Source organism: Triticum urartu, chromosome 2, assembly GCF_003073215.2.
Source record: "Triticum urartu cultivar G1812 chromosome 2, Tu2.1, whole genome shotgun sequence".
Lineage (NCBI taxonomy): Eukaryota > Viridiplantae > Streptophyta > Magnoliopsida > Poales > Poaceae > Triticum > Triticum urartu.
In genome coordinates, this window is record NC_053023.1 from 734,744,157 (window position 1) to 734,764,915 (window position 20,759).

The 20,759-nt window shown below is 46.4% G+C and overlaps 1 protein-coding gene across 2 annotated transcripts; it reads right to left on the minus strand.

The window, feature by feature from the left end:
- Positions 1-16,225: 16,225 nt before the first annotated feature.
- Positions 16,226-20,157, minus strand: LOC125540296. Of its 2 annotated transcripts, XM_048703901.1 has the most exons (3): positions 19,919-20,157; positions 19,746-19,754; positions 16,226-17,894 (listed from the first exon to the last, which is right to left on the minus strand). In XM_048703901.1, the coding sequence occupies exon 3, from the start codon at positions 17,674-17,676 to the stop codon at positions 16,264-16,266; it is 1,413 nt and encodes a 470-aa protein (XP_048559858.1). In that variant the 5' UTR covers positions 17,677-17,894; positions 19,746-19,754; positions 19,919-20,157; the 3' UTR covers positions 16,226-16,263. The 2 variants fall into 2 exon arrangements, with proteins under 2 accessions (XP_048559858.1, XP_048559859.1); XM_048703902.1 differs by lacking the exon at positions 19,919-20,157 and having other exon boundaries at positions 19,746-19,881.
- Between the last annotated feature and the right edge of the window lie 602 nt (positions 20,158-20,759).

The following is a 20,759-nucleotide window of genomic DNA, read 5'->3' on the forward strand; positions in this document are numbered from 1 at the left end:
TTATTTTGCCATGATCCTAAGCGAATAGAAGAAAAGATAAAGAAACAAAAAGAAACAAAGAGATCATATGAGTCTTATGGAGAGTAATGAGCTCACATAGAAAGAGTATGGTGAATAAAAGTTGTTGAGAGTTGACAAACACAGTTTTGGTCATCGTTACAATTAATAGGAAGTAATAAATAAAGAGAGGTATTCACATATAAATATACGATCTTAGACATCTTTTATGATTGTGAGCACTCATTAAAATATGACATGCTAAAGAGTTGACATTGGACAAGGAAGACAACGTAATGGGTTATGTTTTCTTACATCTGAGATAAATTATATTGTCTTGGATCTTCCAACCTGATGAGCTTGCCTTTCCCCCTCATGCTAGACAAATTCATTGCACCAAGTAGAGATACTACTTGTGCTTCCAAATACCCTTAAACCAGTCTTGCCATAAGAGTCCACCATATCTACCTATGGATTGAGCAAGATCCATCAAGTAAGTTGTCATCGGTGCAAGCAATAAAAATTGCTCTCTAAATATGTATGATTGATTGGTGTGGAGGAAATAAGCTTTATACGAGCGTGTGATATGGAAGTAATAAAAGCGACAGACTACATAATAAATGTCCATATCACAAGTGGAAATATAAAGTGACGTTCTTTCGCATTAAGATTTTGTGCATCCAACCATAAAAGCGCATGACAACCTCTGCTTCCCTCTGCGAAGGGCCTATCTTTTACTTTTATCTCCTACACATTTTATCCATGGTGATCTTCACCCTTCCTTTTCACATTTTATCCTTTGGCAAGCACAATATGTTGGAAAGATCCTGGTATATATGGCTAATTGGATGTGAGTTCTCATGAACTATTACTGTTGACATTACCCTTGAGGTAAAACGTTGGGAGGCAAAACTATAAGCCCCTATCTTTCTCTGTGTCCGATTAAAACTCCATACCCATAAGTATTGCGTGAGTGTCAGCAATTGTGAAAGATTATATGATAGTTGAGTATGTGGACTTGCTAAAAAGCTCTTATACATTGACTCTTTCCTATGTTATGATAAATTGCAATTGCTTCAATGACTGAGATTGTAGTTTGTTAGTTTTCAATGAAGTTTACGATTCATACTTTATATTGTGATTGAATTATTACTCTAGCATTAGAGATCATATGACAAAGAATTATATGAGTTGTTGTTCTAAGAATGATCATGATGCCCTCATGTCCGTATTTTATTTTTATCGACACCTCTATCTCTAAACATGTGGACATATTTTTCAATTTTGGCTTTTCACTTGAGGACAAGCAAGGTCTAAGCTTGGGGGAGTTGATACGTCCATCTTGCATCATGCTTTTATATCGATATTTATTGCATTATGGGCTGCTATTACACATTATGTCACAATACTTATGCCTATTCTCTCTTATTTTACAAGGTTTACATAAAGAGGGAGAATGCCGGCAGCTGGGATTCTGGGCTGGAAAAGGAGCAAATATTAGAGACCTATTCTGCACAGCTCCAAAAGTTGTGAGACTTCACGGAAGATGTTTTCCAAATATATAAAAAATACTGATAGCAAGAACTTCACCGGGGGCCACACCCTGCCCACGAGGGTGGGGGGCGGGCCCTACCCCCAGGGCGTGCCCCTACATCATGGGCCCCCTGGTGGCCCTCCGGTGGCCATCTTATGCTATATGGAGTCTTTCGATGGGAAAAAAATCATAAGCCATCTTCTCGGACGAAACTTCGCCGCCACGAGACGGAACCTTGGCGGAACCAATCTAGGGCTCTGGTGGAGCTGTTCTGCCGGGGAAACTTCCCTCCCGAAGGGGGAAATCATCGCCATCGTCATCACCAACGCTCCTCTCATCGGGAGAGGGCAGTCTCCATCAACATCTTCATCAGCACCATCTCATCTCAAAACCCTAGTTCATCTCTTGTATCCAATTCTTGTTTCCAAGTCCGGGATTGGTGCTAGTAGGTTGCTAGTAGTGTTAATTACTCCTTGTAGTTGATGCTAGTTGGTTTATTTGGTGGAAGATCATATGTTCAGATCCTATATGCATATTAATTCCCCTCTGATTATGAACATGTTTATGCTTTGTGAGTAGTTACTTTTGTTCCTGAGGACATGTTAGAAGTCTTGCTATTAGTAGTCATGTGAATTTGGTATTCATTTGATATTTTGATGAGATGTATGTTGTCTCTCCTCTAGTGGTGTTATGTGAACGTCGACTACATGACACTTCACCATTATTTGGGCCTAGAGGAAGGCATTGGAAAGTAATAAGTAGATGATGGGTTACTAGAGTGACAGAAGTTTAAACCCTAGTTTATGCGTTGCTTCGTAAGGGGCTAATTTGGATCCATATGTTTCATGCTATGGTTAGGTTTACCTTAATACTTTTGTTGTAGTTGCAGATGCTTGCAATAGAGGTTAATCATAAGTGGGATGCTTGTCCAAGTAAGGGCAGCACCCAAGCACCAGTCCACCCACATACCAAATTATCAAAGTACCGAACGTGAATCATATGAACGTGATGAAAACTAGCTTGACGATATTCCCATGTGTCCTCGGGAGCGCTTTACATCATATAAGAGTTTGTCCAGGCTTGTCCTTTGCTACAAAAAGGATTGGGCCACCTTGCTGCACCTTATTTACTTTTGTTACTTGTTGCTCGTTACAAATTATCTTATCACAAAACTATCTGTTACCACTTATTTCAGTACTTACAGAGAATACCTTGCTGGAAACCGCTTATCATTTCCTTCTGCTCCTCGTTGGGTTCGACACTCTTACTTATCGAAAGGACTACGATAGATCCCTTATACTCGTTAGGTAAAAGCCTACGTCCTTCTTTGTGTTTATTGATGATGATGATCTCGATTACAAGGACACAACTCGGCTGACCTAGTACTCGAGAGCTTGTAACTTGATCCTTCTGTCTCAAGGGCTCCCCTTTATATATAGGCAGAGTCCGTGGGCTTACAACATTGTCCGGGTCATATTGCCATCCGTAACCCAATATGTTTACTACTTGTATTGTTCTCTATGTAAGGAAGCTCCAGGTGACGACTTGTACTTCTGGGACATGAGCCTCCGTCTTCAAGTGTTGGGCTCCGAACCGGCACACTCTGTGAACCGCCCCGCAGGTCTCGAGATCTTAAACGCCTTGGCCCATCTTGAGTCTTGATCGTAAGTCGCCACTTGAATGACCCGGCCCATCATGGCGGGTTATATTGTGGGGTTATATCCCCAACACATGGTATTTCATGTAAAAGCCGGCGAGCAAATGTGCTGGTTACCCTACTAGTTGAGAATGTAATGTACCAAGGAAGTGTTTTCTTTTCTGGATCAATTATTTTTAGTGTGATGGATCTTTAGATTTAGACCGAATATTGGATAGATAGACCTGACACGCCAAAAAATGAAACAAATAAATTCATGCTATTAAATCAGTGAGGTGATAAGTATGCAGGTCTACACAAGCATAGGATAAAATCTACCATTAATTCCAACATGAACTCTTTTTTATGTGACAGATCTTCAGATCTTGACTGTATACTGGATATATATACCGGACGCAACAAAAAAGGGAACAAATCAATTCTCACTATAAAATCAGTTAGGAGATAAGTATGCACGTCTATTTAATTTATATGCATTAATCAATTCATTAATTCCACCCTAAATTTAGGATGACATTTAATTATCAGGATAGAACTCAGGTAGGATTAGCATGCTCGCCCCTATATAAATGCTAGCAAATCGAGCTGCTCTTCATCACATTTGGTAGATCAAATCAAACGGTAAAAAGAAGAGAGAATATTAGTACAAAGCTAGCATTGTATCTTGTGATGGCGATTAGTAAGAAAAATGCAAGCTTTGTATGCTTAGGAGTCCTCATGTTGGTGATGGCGACTATTATGTTGTCATGTGATGCGGATCCAAAAGGTTAGCATCCTTTAATTCCTATTGTGTATATACCTAAAATTTCCTTGTAGCTAATATCACACATCGACAATGACCGATGAATGAACCCATATCATTAACATGGTAATTCAATTAATGTTTTTGTGTAGAAAGGTGCTACGAGATTGAAGATGGATGCGATGAAACCAAGTGCATGGAAAATTGTGTGGGCACTGGTCACACCAAGGGATTTCATTGTCGAGATGTCGGTGAATGTTGTTGTTTGATTGCTGCCAAGACGAATGTGGACGTCATCCATCGCCATGATTGAGCACCTACAAGCACAGTTTATCTGTATTAGATGTGTAGCAAAAGGGCCTGTGCGTTGCAACAGGTCCAAACTAAATAAATTGTAAACAGAAACATTTAGCTCCTCTCATAACCATTGCATAGACTGAGTCATCAACTTGCTACTTTTTTTGATAAATGAGATAGTAGGAAAGGCTCCTAGTGCATGTGTATTGAATTATAAAAAGTATGGTACATATGTACATGGGTGAGGAGGGGGTGGAGTATGCAAGAACCTACTCAGAGAAACCATGAAATGGGGTGTTCAACCGGTTACACTACAGTGTACTCTACTGGGTTCCTGGTCTACCCCTATAGTATCAACAATAACAGTCACAAACCTATGTTTTATGACTCTACAAGGTGTCGTTTGTGAGCAGGCACCCTAAATCAAAATGTTAGCAAAATCAGTCTTGAACCTATGTTTCCATGATGAAATTGAAGGGGTCACGTTTCTGAAGAAAATTTTGTTGCGTTCATTCCAAAGGCACCAAGCAGCAATCATGAAGATATCCATGATTGTTTTTTGCCGATGCATCATCTTCATGTGACACATTGGATTGCCTTGTGCTTAATTTGATTCTGATCATTTGCTTAAAAGATTAAGGAATTTTTTCTTAGTGCTCCTTCCCCATGTACCTCTGCATAACTCTTATGATACTTATGTGGTGATTATTTTTAGAATCTTGCTAACTGTGTTACATCTAGACTTAAAGACATTCTACAGATGATATGACATAACTTATAATTAAAACACACATTTTTTATTCGGGTTATTATCATACTAGCACATAGGACGTACATTTGTACTATTACTGATTATACATGAGAAAATGAGAAAGGTCCACTAAATAATGAGAGGGTGATTAGCGTAGCTGAACCATTGAAATTACCCTCCTGCAGATATTCAACACTTAGTTTACACTCTTGGCCTCACTTTCTGATTAGTTGTTCGTGCAACTGACTGTGTCTCTTATTTCTTTTATTTTTCACTAGCATATTACAACAAATGGGTCCGCTTGTTGCAAGCAGTTTCCTCCTGCTGGCGGGGTTCCAAAGTGGATGTGGAACGCCGTGACCAAGATTCTCAAATTTCCAACGTTTCATAGACTGTATATCCACGATAGAGATCCGTTTTTTCTGTTAAATAAAAAGTGACTTTCTCCTTCTTTTCCTTAGATAAATTTCTGATTGAGGAGTATATTCATCTGTTTGTTGTTCAGTATAAATGACATAGAGTTGGTTGTACCGTGATTAAATTTCTTGTTGGAATGTCAAGGATTAATTGCGGATGTTTGTAAATAACCATTTGAATTATATTTATGCTTGATTGACTAGCTACACTACACTACAACACTTGAATCTTGGAATCCTGGACTCTGGAGTATAATCTCTAATGTTTGCTTCTAACTCTTGGGTTTCCTGTTGTTTGATACGTCTCCAATGTATCTACAATTTTTGTTTGTTCCATGCTATTATATTATCTATTTTGGATGTTTAATGGGCTTTAATATGCTCTTTTATATTATTTTTGGGACTATCCTATTAACCGAAGGCCCAGTGCCAGTTTCTGTTTTTTGCCTATTTCAGTGTTTCACAGAAAAGGAATACCAAACGGAATGAAACCTTCGCGATAATCTTTCTTGGACCGAAAGCAAACCAGGAGACTTGGAGTGGAAGTCTGGAACTCCGTGAGGCAGCCACGAGGCAGGAGGGCACGCCCAGGGGGGTAGGCGCGCCCCCACCCTCGTGGGCCCCACAGAGCTCCCCCGATGTACTTCTTTTGCCTATATATACCCTTATACCCTAGAAACATCATGGGGAGCCACGAAACCACTTTTCCACCGCCGCGACCTTCTGTACCCGTGAGATCCCATCTTGGGGCCTTTTCCGGCAATCTGCCGGAGGGGGAATCAATCACGGAGGGCTTCTACATCAACACCATAGCCTCTCTGATGAAGCGTGAGTAGTTTACCACAGACCTTCGGGTCCATAGTTATTAGCTAGATGGCTTCTTCTCTCTCTTTGATCTTCAATACAAAGTTCTCCTCGATGTTCTTGGAGATCTATTCGATGTAATACTATTTTGCGGTGTGTTTGCCGAGATCCGATGAATTGTGGGTTTATGAACTTGATTATCTATGAATATTATTTGGTTCTTCTCTGATTTCTTATATGCATGATTTGATATCTTTGCAAGTCTCTTTGAATTATCGGTTTAGTTTGGCCTGCTAGATTGATCTTTCTTGCAATGGGAGAAGTTCTTAGCTTTGGGTTCAATCTTGCGGTGTCCTTTCCCAGTGACAGTAGGGGCAGCAAGGCACGTATTGTATTGTTGCCATCGAGGATAAAAAGATGGGGTTTATGTTATATTGCTTGAGTTTATCCCTCTACATCATGTCATCTTGCTTAATGCGTTACTCTGTTCTTATGAACTTAATACTCTAGAGGCATGCTGGATAGCGGTCGATGTGTGGAGTAATAGTAGTAGATGTAGAATCGTTTCGATCTACTTGACACGGACGTGATGCCTATATTCATGATCATTACCTTAGATGTCTTCATAATTATGCACTTTTCTGTCAATTGGTCGGCAGTAATTTGTTCACCCACCGTAATACATGCTATCATGAGAGAAGCCACTAGTGAAACCTATGGTCCCTGGGTCTCTTTCTTATTTTATTGCATATCTTTTATTATCGCGTCTCGTTTACTATTTTGCAATCTTTACTTTCCAATCTATACAACAAAATACCAAAAATATTTATCTTACTATTTCTATTAGATCTCACTTTCGCAAGTGACCGTGAAGGGATTGACAACCCCTTTATCGCGTTGGTTGAGAGGTTCTTGATTGTTTGTGCAGGTACTAGGTGACTTGTGCATTGTCTCCTACTGAATTGATACCTTGGTTCTCAAAAATTGAGGGAAATACTTACGCTACTTTGCTGCATCACCCTTTCCTTTTTAAGGGAAAACCAACGCATGCTCAAGAGGTAGCATTGTTCACTTGAAAGAATTATCATTCTAGGATTTGCCGTTTACATTTTTTTAACCTCTCATGTCAGTTTCTATTCTCATAAGAGATCATATTGCAGTTTTGTTTTCACATTAATGAAAAGTTTTGCTACTAACAAGTTATTTGGATGCCTAACTTTTTACCAATAAAAGCTTGGTAAAATAGATTATTTTTTTTCCTTGAAACTTACTAACATTGCCTTCCTCCTTAAACTAGCTACAACCCATAATGGTTATGTGAATGTGTTTCGTACCACAGTTTCCGAGTTGTCTTATTTCTTACAATGTCAAGTACATCTTCACGAGACCACTCCATGAATTTCTTTGTTGTGTTGTTATTGTTCTTTCTATTATTTAAAAATATCTGTAGCATAAATCAACAAATGATTTCACTCTATAATGGACACCTACTTATGTAACAATGTAGACAACACCAGGCCCGACCTCGATGAGATCCCAATCTACTTGGCCCCCTTTCCCTGAGTTTCTTCTTGTTCCTCCAATGAACCTATCTGTAGATGGATGCATAATTCTCACTACCGCTCAGTTCCCTTTCCCTGAGTTTCCTTCCGTCCTCCAATGGATCCATCAATAGATGGATGTGGAATTCTGACTACCGCTCCCCCCTCTCTACATCTTGATTGCAGTTCTATCTAAACCTCAACTGGTTGAGTGTTGTGCCAAGTATAAGTCTCATTGTTAGTCAAGAATGCATGCTTGTTCTAATAGCACATGCATCTTCAACATTACCCTGCTTATTTTTTCATTGTTTTCAGAAATGGGAATTGCTTTAATAATTTACTCTCTTTTGAGAAAATCGGTAGTTGCGGAATATTTTATTTCAGTATCATGTACTGTTTTGCATTTTCCATTCAAAAATGGAAGGATTACCTCCTACATTGCAAGTAATATTATTTGTTCTTTGTTATTTGTTTCCAAGAACATGAATTGAATGATGGTAGTACATATTTAATTGGCCATGTGCTTGCTCTTTACACGAACAATCGCTATCTAAGCGAGGTACCAGTTGATATATTGTTAAAAGAATGAAAGTGTGCCCTGACTAAAGATTTTAGCTTTCTTTTTCTGGAGAAGATAGAATAATTAGAACATCAATATAATTTCTATGATCTGCTACCCTTGTATATTTTCTCTTTGGTTAGACCAGAAGCTTTTGACGTTGGTCAGTAGATCTCTCTTAAGTTCCAGATGTGGATGAAATGCTTCTTTCTAGATGTTTAGTCCATCAAGTAGTGTGAACTCATTTGGCTTCCAATCTACTTTCAGCTCTAATGATTTGTATTACTACTCTCAAGGGATTTGGCCTGCTTTATGGTCTTGTGTCCTAGGCGAATCGCCATCCAGAGTGCCCTACACATCCTTGCCTAGGTGGATCCTTCGCTCACTACCCGCATGCCCAGGTGGAAATATTCTTGAATTTGTTTTCTCCCCGGGGTAGCGGCCTGAGCATTGTGGGCAGAGGAAGAGGACAACGGCGGTGGTCGAAGGATAGAGAGAAGATAGAGGGAGCAGAAGCCGGGGATGAGAGGCATGGAGTCCCCGTAGAGCATGTTTTTTAGGGGCCCCATAGAGCATGTACACGGGTCAATCAACCACCACAGACGTTGATAGTTGTATGGAGCAGCGGCCCAAGAAACGAGGGGAAATGGCAGAACAACGTGCCGTCAATGCAATCGGACGGCTAGGTATGAAAAAGCACTGTGGAAGCTGCTAGGTCGCCCTGTTATGTTGTTTCTTAATTAACAAGGTTCTCAGTTGTACAAAAAAAAGCAGCCGATCAAAGGGGCGCCTCCCACCTGCCACTGCCCAACTTCTTCTTAAGGGGTGTCACTAGGTAGCACCCCAACCGCTAGTACAATACAAATGATTGCTACAAACTAAGCGTGTGGACGGACAAACCACCACACACAAATTCGTCATTGGTAACATGTGAGATGGATGAAGTAACCCCACACAGTCCTGACATCTCGTGTATGATGGATGAACCCATTCCACACGATTGTCCTTCGACAATCGTGTGTGCTATGCGGCCGGGCCACAAACGTTTCCACTCATCAAATATTGTGCAATGGAGGACCCCATCCCATAGGATGTTTACAAGACAATCGGGTGTAATACCTTGTCCGAAGCAAACCTTTTCATCCAGTTAATCGCGTGGGATATATGACAGATCTAACATGTTCTGCTCTTGTTGATCGTTTGTTATTGCTCGGCCCATTAAACGTGTTTGCTTCAGGAGGATCACGTGCCATATGCCTCTCCCACACAATAAGATCATGCCGTGTGCGATGCAGCCCCTATCGCATACCATCGGAAGGCGGCAATTCGGAACTTTGTTTGCTATAGAAGATTTTGACCTTGTACGATAGACGGTTCTTTGCTGATAAATTCCAGTCGACAAGTTCAAGACGGGAATCTAAAGAAAATACAAGGAAGAAAGTCGAGTCTAATCAGGTGTCCAGGATGTGAGCTACTCCTGATCTCTGCTTCTCACCTTATCGAGCAAGCAAGCACACTACTCGATCAGGCAAGGAAAACAATCATGCAGAAGAAGAGAAACAAACCGTACGTACCATGCTGAACTACTCAATAAAGTATTTATTAGTTTTTGCATTCCTCCTCTAGCTATGGTTGCTAGTACAGGAGGCGGCTCTTGCTAAAGACAACCCCTTGATTCCCCACAACAACAAAAACAGTCCATGATTTTTAGAAGCCAACTGTCCAGAACATTTACTCTAATTGGGTATCACCCACTTTTATTTACATTACCTCCTTTATTTCATCTCACTATCATTTCAATTAGCCTAATATTTATTACATCAAACACCCTATCACAATTTTTTTATTTATATTAAAGTTAGATAAACACAAATTCGTTGTTGTTTCTGGTCCTAGTAAAGTAGATGTTTAAAGTGCATGAAAGGTTATAAGTGACATATATAACTTGAGAGAATGGAAGCTCCCCACGTGGTTGACATTCATTATTTTCACATCCAAAATGCTACAATAACGCCTTACTATATAGTGAGAAACGCCATGGGTCTTACAGCCTCGCATAACGAGGTGGTGGTCTAGTCGGTCATCATTCGAGCCTCACTTCTACATAATAAACTGTCGTGTAGTTTCTCTTCGGACCAAGTCGGTTTTAACTTTACACTTAAGGAATTCTCCCGCCATGCACAACGTTTACCGCAGCCGTTGCCAGCCTCCATGCCTCGAGCCTAGACACTTTCACGATGCCGGTCCCGTTATTGAACACAAACACCTCGCTGTTGTTGTTTTCCGCATGCTCAGGGTACACTCGTGCCGTGATCGATGCATGTCCGCCCCCCTCCTCCAAAGCTCTCCACCACGGATTGATCAATCTGTTTGTTGAGAGAAGGGAACGACATCACAAGATTTTTACTAAATGCATCTCACGAATCAAAGGACGGACGAAGAATTTTGATTACCAATGTTCTAAGAGATATGGTCCTCCCATGTTGCTCGATGTCTATGTCCACAAACGCTCCATATGGCGGCTTATACACTTCATCCCTCACATTTTTTTTTGAAACGAGGCAAAAGATTTGCCATTTCATTAAATAAGAGAGAGTTGTAACAAGATCCGAGGACCACAGCCAAACAATGGCCGAACAAAGGCGAAGATAAAGCAACTACTCGCGATGTAAAATTACACCCAGCCCTTTGGCACCTGCCAGCGTCCACAAAGTCGCCTCATCCATGATTTTTTCCACAATAATCGTCGTAGGCGCGGAGACGTTCCGAAAGACCCTAGCGTTCCTCTCCTTCCAAAGTTCCCAAGAGATAAGCATGAGTAGGGAGGTCATCCCTTTCACATTTGGCGAGCGCGCAAGCGCAATCTCGGGCCACCAATGTCTGACACTTCGCATACCGCCTAGTCCGCCGTGACAATATTGCTCAACCCGATCTTCGCCTTTACCGCATTCCAAACCGCAACCGAAAACCGGCATTGGAAAAGGAGGTGCGCTGCAGACTCCTGAACTTGGCTGCAAAGAGGACACAAACCGCAATTTGGCCACCCTCTTCGTTGTAGCCTGTCTGCCGTCCATACTCTGTTGTGAATGATTAACCAAGCGAAGAACTTGCATTTCGGAGTTGCCCAGACTTTCCAAACGGTCTTTAGGAGTGGTGTTGAGGTGCGTCCCTCGAACTGTAGCGAGTAGGCTGAAGAAGTGGAGTACGTTCCGCTCTCCGTAAGCTTCCATGTGATCGTATCTTGCGTGTCATGATCCAGGATTATCCCATCCAACTTCTCCCAAAGGGTGACAAAGTCATGTATATGTCCTGCGGTAATGCCATTTGTCATGTCAATCTATGATATCCACAGATCATCAGTGAGTGCCTTCCTCACAGAGGAGCCTTTCTTTTTTGAGATCTCATATATTTTCGGGGCAATGTCCACCGGCCTTAGGCCATCAAGCCAGGGGGACGTCCAGAAGCAGGCCTTGGCTCCATTGCCAACCACGACCTTCGTAGCAGCCGCAAAAAGGTCCCTGTCGGCCTCGTTGCAAGGAGTGCCCAGTCCAAACCACGGCTTTGGCGGCTGTGCCCACGCGTTCCAAAGCCACCTCAAGCGGAGAGCAGCGGCGAACTTGTCCAAATTTAGAATGCCCAGGCCGCCCAAAGCTTTGGGGCTGCAGACTCGCTCCCAATTGATTTTACACTTGGCCCCAGTGACTTTGTCGCAACCTGCCCAGAGAAATGCACGTCGCAAGGCATCAATACGCTTCATCACCTCGGCCGGCAAGACCAGTGAAGTAATGCTGTAGATAGCGATGGCAGTGAGAACCGCTTTGACCAGAACAGCCCTCCCAGGGGCGGCCATGACGTGGCCAATCCAAGGGGTAAGCCTGCGCGCAACTTTGTCTTCCAGAGGCAGGAAGTGTACAGCCTTGAGCCTCTTGACCGAGAGTGGCAGCCCCAAGTACGTCATGGGGAAGGTCATGAGTTTGGCAGGGAAGAGTTGTAGAATGTCAGGAAGATCAAGGCCGACACACCGAATTGGGGCGACGAGACTTTTGGTGCAGTTGGTGACCAGGCCCGTGACCTCACCAAAGGCATCTAAGATGGAGGCAAAGCAGGAGACGTCCTCCTTGATGGGCTTCACAAAAATGGCTGCATCATCAGCATATAGGGATGCACGAAGAGTTGCGGTATTCCTCCGGTTCGGATGCAATTGGCCTTGCATTGTAGCCTTGTTGAGGATGTGGTGCAGGGGGTCGATGGCGAGCACAAAAAGTAGCGGCGAGAACGGGTCTCCTTGCCGTAACCCCTTCCCGTGTCTAATGGGATCTCCAACCGTGCCATTGAGCAACACTCTCGAGGTAGCTGAAGTGAGCAGCGCCGAGACCCAGCCTCTAAAGCGCGTAGGGAAGCCAAGATGTTGAAGAAGGTCCATTAAGTAGTCCCATCTCACGGAGTCGAAGGCCTTCTTGATGTCAAGCTTGAAAAGCAACATAGGGGTCTTGTTACGGTGTAGTCTGCGGGCGAGGTTGCGGACATAAGTGAAGTTGTCATGAATGCTTCGCTTCTTGATAAATGCACTTTGAGCTGGAGACACAAGATCATTCATGTGGACGGAGAGGCGCGTCTCCATCATCTTAGCCAAGAGCTTAGCCACAGCATGAATTAGACTAATCGGTCGGAAGTCGGAAATATCCTCCGCGCCATCCTTCTTGGGGATTAGAGCGATGTTGGCTGAGTTTAGCCAATGTAAGTTGGTGGCATGGAGATTCGAGAAGTGGTTGATGGCAGCCATGACGTCGACCTTGATAACCTCCCAGCACGCCTTGAAGAACGCACCCGTGAACCCATCCGGCCCCGGGGCCTTATCGCCTGGCGAGTCGAAGATTGCCTTCCTAGCCTCCTCCATGGTGAACGGGGCCCCAATGTCACTGAGATCGCAGTCTGGAGTGGGGATACAACTCCAATTAAAATCCTTAAGCCTCCTTCGCCCCTTCTTGATGACAGAAGAGAAGTGGTGGTGAATAATATCCTTCTTGTGGTTGTGGTCAGTCACCCACCCCGCATTGTGTCTAAGGCGGTGAATAAATTTTTTTCTTTGCCGGCGGTTGATTCGAAGGTGAAAGAACTTAGTGTTTGCGTCCCCCTCTTTAATGTTCGTTATTCTAGAGGTCTGTCGTTTCCGAGCCTTTTCAAGCACAGCCAGGCCAACCACCCTCCTCTTAAGTCTCTTCCGAAGATCGATCTCCTTCGGGCTCAGAGACCTAGAATCTTGCGCAATATCAAGGCGAAGGATGACCTCCAGGGCCATGTGAAATTGGACTTTCAAGTTGGAGAAGAGGGATTTGCTCCAAGCCTTTAGTCTGATGCTAGTTTTCTTGAGTTTGTGGTGTAGGATGTGGTACGGCTCGATATGGTTGTGGCCTTCATTCCACGCACCTTGAACAGTTGCCAAAAAACCTGGCATCTTGATCCAGAAATTCTCGAAGCGGAAACATTTGGAGCGCTTGGGGCCGGTCGCGGATGCAAGAAGAAGGGGGCAGTGGTCAGAAAGGGAGGATGATAAAGCATGCAGGATGTGTGAGCCAAATTCCAAGTCCCAATCTTTATTGCAGAAAAAACTATCTAACTTGCTCAAGGTGGGCTCATTCTGCCCATTACTCCAAGTGAATCTCCTATTCTGGAGATGAATCTCTTTAAGCTCACAGGAGTTGAGAGCATCTCGAAATCTGACAATGCGACTCCGATCTACATTTGCACGGTTTTTATCTCGCGCCCGATAGATTTGGTTGAAGTCTCCCGTGATCAGCCACATGGTACCCTGGGGTGGCTTTTCGGCGACAAGTTCGGCGAAGAAGGCATCCTTGAGGTTACTTCTAGTCGGTCCATATACCGTGGTTAGCTTGAAGGAAACAGTAGTCGGGCTCTGGGGGTACACAGTAACTGTGGCTGAGAGGGTGAACGCTTGAAAGTGGACATTGGACAAATGGACCACCTCATCATCCCAAAGCAGAAGGATGCCACCACGCGTGCCCACAGCCGGGTGCTGGGCGAAACTCTTAAGTCTGTGGCCACCAATGTGGGCTGCAGTGTAATCATCAACTGATTCCATTTTGGATTCCTGGAGGCAAACGATGTGGCAAGGCGTAGAGGCAATGGTCTCATGAACGGTAGTGCGACGGTCAGGGCAGTTTAGGCCCTGAACATTCCAGTTTAGGATCGTGAGATTGAGGTTGCGGTCTGTCATCTGGAACCAAGCATACGTCGTTGTGCACAAAACAACATCAGCAAATGGGAGGAACAGGGACAGTGATCATTAGCACGAGCACCAGATTAGTCTGCCTCGCCAGGGCCCGGAGCAGCTGCGGCCACATACGGCAGCAGCAAACAGGCGTACAACGACTACAAAGCATCAGCCCCGCCAAGGCAACAGGTAGCTGCAACAGGCTGCAGATACAAACAGGCGACCCGACTCTAAAGCTAAATAAGGTTCCTATCATAATAAAGCAGGTACATCAGGGCATCACAAAGAAAACCAGCAGATCAGGTTGCAGCAGCCGCCTCGGCATCCTCCTGAGAGCCCAGGTCTAGGTCTCCCTCCCCAGCATGCTCGATCAAGGCATTCTCCACCGCCGACATCAGATCGCAGTCAAGGTTGAACAAAGCACGCAGAGCCGCAATGGTGATGTCAGGGAGGCGACCATTAAACATTTGCACAAACTTGCTGATGGCCATCTCGGTTAGCTGTTCGCCATCTTCCACAATGCCCAAGCGCTGGCAGAGGAGCTGCTCTGCGAGGGTCGCAATGGGCAGCCTCTGGTTCTTGGCACGGATCCTCGGGCTGCGACGGCCAAGGCTGAAGCTCGTGACACCCGCCAGGGTCTTGCGTCGTCGAGCAGGTGGCCGTGGTGGTGTCCAGGTCGGAGGTGAGGGAAGTAGTGCCGGCCTACAGGGGACAAAGATGGGGGTGGTAGCATCTTCAGGGGCCTCTTCTTCAGGCATCTCTTGAGCAGCGGCTTCCAGGACAGGGTGGTGCAGATCAGCAGCAGGCTGCTCTGAAGCGGCCAGCACCAAACTTGGCGCTGGAGAGGACGCCGAGTCCAGAGCCATCTCAGGTGTGCAGGGCGCTTCAGCATTCGCCAGTGAGTGGGCAGGCGTGGACTGAAGAGGAGAGATGGTCGTCGCCGCATCGATGTTGAGTGATGGCTGCACAGGAGTAGGCGCAAAGCAAGGGGCAGCACGGCGCAACCAGTCCAAGGCAACAGAGGAAAACTTGATCTGAATGACGTCGCAGGAGGTGGTTCGAGGTGATGGCGGTGGCGAGCGCCCTCAGGCATCCGTCGAGTCCCTCTGTCGTGGCCGGTCCAGGGAACTGGCCCGACGCCTACCATCACGCCCTCGATCGCGGTCGTCCCTTCCACGGCCATGGTCACCGCTGCGATCACCACGATGCTCCTCATCCGCCCTCCGCTCAGGAGCTCGGGAGCGGCTGCGAAAGAGGCCCCTCCAGGAAGAGGAGCGGTGACGGTCATTGTCGCAGCCTCTTCTATCATCTCTGTCGCGGTCGTCATCCCTGCGGTGGCGGTCGTCATCTTCACGGCGTCGTGGTGGCGGGTCCAGGGGATCCCTGGGCCTCTCCTCCCCATCAACCACCCCATAAATCCATGTAAATGGATCAGTGCGAGGACGGCGGGGCACCAGGACATTTGCGTCTGGCGTGAAATCCTCCAGCCTGTCCAGGTGGACGATGGCACGACGCCGGAACCCACGATGGCCAATGGCAGCGGATGGAGCACCACCAGGGCCATTGGGCACCCTCGGCGCGATGGTGACGTCCTGGACCTTAGGGATGGTCGACGGGTTGTCAGACCATGCCCATAGCCTTAGGCAGGAGGCGTCTTCTCGACGGAGCGTGGCGATGTCGAAGTAGTGGACGAAGGTGTCCGGTCCCAGCACTTGCGCAGCCACATAGTCGCTCTAGGCATTGAGCGGGATGCTCTCAATGCAAAGGTGAACATGGTAGTTGGCTTGGACGATGTCGAAGTGGGCGTCACGCCGCCAGTTGGAGGAGTGGATGTCGAGGCCGGCGTGCCGGAACCGCCCCGGCGACGCGGTGACCCTGTCCCGGTGGTGCGGGTACTCGAACAACGTGAAGAAGTCTTCTGGGTAGTGAGGGACCATCGTGACGCGGTCGATGCCAAACTGGTTGTTGATGGCCTCCTTGATCTCCGCAGCATTGGCCGTGGGCCGGTTCCCATCGAGCCACAGGAAGGCACCGAGGGACTCAAGGCTCGCTGCATTGGCCTCCATCTCCGGCGTGGCGATGATGACCACATGGCCCTCCTCCGGGCGCAGCGAGGGGTCGCCGATGCGGAGAGGGCGTGGGGCCTGGCGCGACATGGGGCCAGCCAAGGGTGGCTGGGACAGCACGGGTGGGGGCGGTAGATGCTGGAGAGGAGCCGACACCACAGCCGCACAGGGCGGCACGACCGCCAAGACCTCTTGCGACGACGACACGAAGGGGAAGGGAGGGTCGGAGCAGCCCCTGGCCTTGTGCCCAACCCGCCGGCAGCGTCGGCAGGTCAGCGGATTACGGCAGCCGGATTGACAGTGGCCCTTAAGCAGGCAGCGGTGGCACTCTCTGTCCCGAAGCTTGACGAACTGCTGCTGCCGCTGCGGAGGGGAATAAGAAGACCCAGAGGGGCGTCTTGATGGCTGGTGGGTGGAGCGCTCAGCCCGCCACCAATACGCGGGACGAACGAGGCGCCATTCATCCTCCGGGTTGCCGCTTGAGCCATCAGATCGCCATGAAGCGGCGGCAGGGCGCGCAGGGCTCGAGGGGGAGATGCGCACGCGCAACAAACTCTGACCAGGCTCCATGAATGAGCATGACTTGAGGCAAGGCCGCGGGGCGCCTTGAATGGGAGGGGGCGGCGTGCCCTCCAGCACGGCAGCATTAACTGCGAAGCTCACCTGCCTGACCAGCCCAGAGGCGTCCGCAACGGCCGGCACGGGCCGCGGATCTGGCCGGATCCCCACCAGCTGTGGGAACAGCCCAGCGACCAGATCCGGGAGCGAGAGCAGCGGCGAGGGGAATCCGGGGGGGAACCGCGGCGAGACCGGGGAGGCCGATGCGGTGCGGGGCGAGGAAGCTGGGTGGTGGGGCGGTGCCGTAGCTGAGGTGGCTGTGGGCGGCGGCGCGCCGCGCTGCAGGACCCATGCCGTGGTTGGGTCACGAAATTTGTCTCCAGGGACGTCGATCGGGAGCCGTATGACCGGGTTATAGGCGGGCTTGACCCACTCGCGGAGGAACGGGTCGGCAGGGTTCTTGGGGAAGGCAATGTTCTGCACCTGCACCTCCTTGCCCGCGTCGATGCGGCCGGTGTACATCAAGGCCGGGATGCTGCCGGGAAGGATTGTGGCAGAGCCGGACCAGCAGCCTTTATTGTCAAAGGGGGCGGTGGGGTCGAGTGTTGTATCGAGGGCAGCCCAGTTCACAAGGTCGCGGGATATGGAGTGACCCCATGAGAGGCTGCCAGCGCCCCATGTCGCGCCCAGCGGGTTGTACTGGTAGAAGAGGTGCTACACGCCGTTGTGGTACATTGGCCCTGTACATAACCGTCAGTTAATTACCACTGCGAAGATGTTTTGCTTATGAGAAAAAAAACCGCGGGAAAAAAATTTCGGAGCACCTAGCCAGGCTTCTCTAACTGCAAGAAACCATGTTTAGTCGGTAAAGGAAGATTAACGTGGGTGTAGCATTATTGCATAAAGACACATGCTGGAATAGTTTGATGGGCGTTTCCTGTTTAAAAATGAACAGTGCATGATTGAAGAATAGAAGGTGGATGGTGTTTGTGGTCAATGTATAGTTTGATGGACAGTGCGACGGTGTGGTGTGGCGCCGCTTGAATACGTACGTGAAAGAACGAGAGCGTGCCGCCATGCAACGTCCGCGTGAGCACGCATATTCCAAATAAAGCAACGTGAACTAATTAAAATCAAGCACTAGGTATATGTGAAATAAAGCTACTGACCGAGCGACGACAACTCAAGGTATCTAGTGATCGGATACGCATCACTGATGTTAACGTGCAACTCACGCATGGTCCAGGGAGAGAGACGTGCTTGTCTTGTGTGGGTAGTATGTTGACAAATAAAAAAAATGGATGTTACTAAACTACTGAAATATATGTACATAACTAAATTATTACATGAAAAATTCTTGTCATATATGGCTGTTGTGAATACAACAGTTAGAGATTATGATTGTTCCCCACAAAAAATTAATTCTTAGAAAGTATAATTGTTAGACATGTTTGTTAGTTATACAAACTTACTATAATAGAATAGTGATTGCTGGAAATTGGAGCACATGGTTAATAGTCATTTGTCCTTTGCGATGAGACACGTATATCCAGGATAGACCAAACTGATTTGTAGAAAACCGATTAATACTCATTTGTCCTAGAACTCATTAATCCGGTTTTAGGAAAAACCATGCTGTAACAGACAAGTGATATCTAATAACAGAAATCGGAGAGGAAGCTCTGTTTATCAAAAGAAAAAATTGAGAAGAAGGAAAAACCATTCTTTTCTAATCCTGAGATTGTCGAGCTAACCAAATGTAGTTTTAGGTGGTTGGACTCTTACATGTGGTTAGGGGACATTGGCAGAAACAATAGGTCATCGGGGTAAATGGGTGGATAAAATCTCTGTGTCCAAAGTGATCACTGATATTTACATGCAATTCACGCATTGCTGTGGGAGAGATGTGTGACTGAGTAAGTGAATATGTATAGGCATGCGTGTCTTGCGTTGTGTTATGTGCGTGCTGTGTGTGTAGTGATTTGAGTCAACATTAATGGCAATACATTGTCAAATTCAAAAATCAAATTTATTAAATCATTTGAAAATTTATATGTTATATTATTAACGTATTACATTGAATCTTTGTCATATGGTTGTTTTGAATATAACCGTTAGAAAATATAATTGTTAGACATGTTTTGGGGAGGTTGGAAAGATAATAAAAATGGAGAAGGGATCTTTTAGCGAGGCTCTGCAAATGAGGATTATTTTATTTTATTTTTTGCGAAATGCAAATGAGGATTTAGGGTGTCAAAATTTGTTTCTTCAGTTGGACTCGCTCTTACATGGCAACACAAAGTGACGTCCAATACAGGCACACACGCAGTGGCAGGACAGGAACACATGACACAAAAGCAGCCCTATCGCAATCATGGGCATGGGCTGATTTAGGATGATCTAAAGAAAATACGGGTCCAAGACGGGAATCTAAAGAAAAAATTAATGGAGGAAAGTCGAGTCTAATCATACGGGTCCAGTATGTGATGTCTCCTTCGCACGTACTCTAGCTAACAAGCAAGCAAGCAGGCACACTGCTTGATCGAGCAAGTACCCCGAAAAAAAAAATACAGAAGACGTCGTGTACGTACCATTCGGATCTGCACGTATCCGGAAGTCACCATGCATGCATGAATGATCCATCCACATCCCAAAAGCAGCAAATTAGTCGGACATGTGTACACATGCAACAAGGATCAGATTAGCTAATGGCTTAATTCATTCGTTCGTGAAAAGAGAGCAGCTAGATGGAGTTGCTACGTACCGTTCTGCCAGTTCTTGGCGGGCAGGAAGTGGTAGGCGGGCCTGATGCCCACGCCATGGCGGACTACGGAGCTCTCCGTTTCGGAGAGCCGGGGGAGTGCGGAGGACGGCGAGAGGAGAAGGGAGAGGTGGAAGGCGAGGATGCACGCCGCGAGAGGGAATCCGGCGGCCATGGCCACCCACAATGGGAGCGGCTCTGCCTCTGCTTCTGCTCCGCTACTGCCTCTACCTCTCGGAGTCTGGTGGTTGCTCTGTCTCTGCTCTTCCCCTCCGAGTCACGGAATTTATAGTAAGCCAGCCAAGGTCTGGACGTGGACGTCGACGTTCGCCCGCAGCAGCGGTGCTAAATATGAGCCGTCCATCAGGCTGTTGATCAGAAGGTCTGGAACTAATCAAAACTAGGGGACCCGAGCAGCAGTAGATTAATTTAATTTCGCCCAGGAACAAAGTTTGGCTGAGGTGGCACGAGTATTGGCACATTCTGGGGAAGAAATTTTTTTATGAAAGGCAGGTGCGGTAGTCCTGAATCCGATCGTACGTCTCTCCCGTCGCATGCAGTGCGCAGCGGAGTTTAGTCCGTGCTCATTTCCTTTTATCATAACTGCATGGCTGACCCTGACATCATCATACTCAGCCGTGCACAGGCACAAGAAACTTCTAAGAATTCTAAAAGAGAGCAGCAACGTGCGAGACGTGCCAGCCTGCAGCTTCAGCTTTGCAGGCGCACAGGGACCCGGGGCGCACCTAGGATTGAACTGAACCCACTGGAACCATGGGCCAAACTACCCACGACATACGATTATCCAATGGAAAAATGACTATATACTACGGTTTTGTTATTT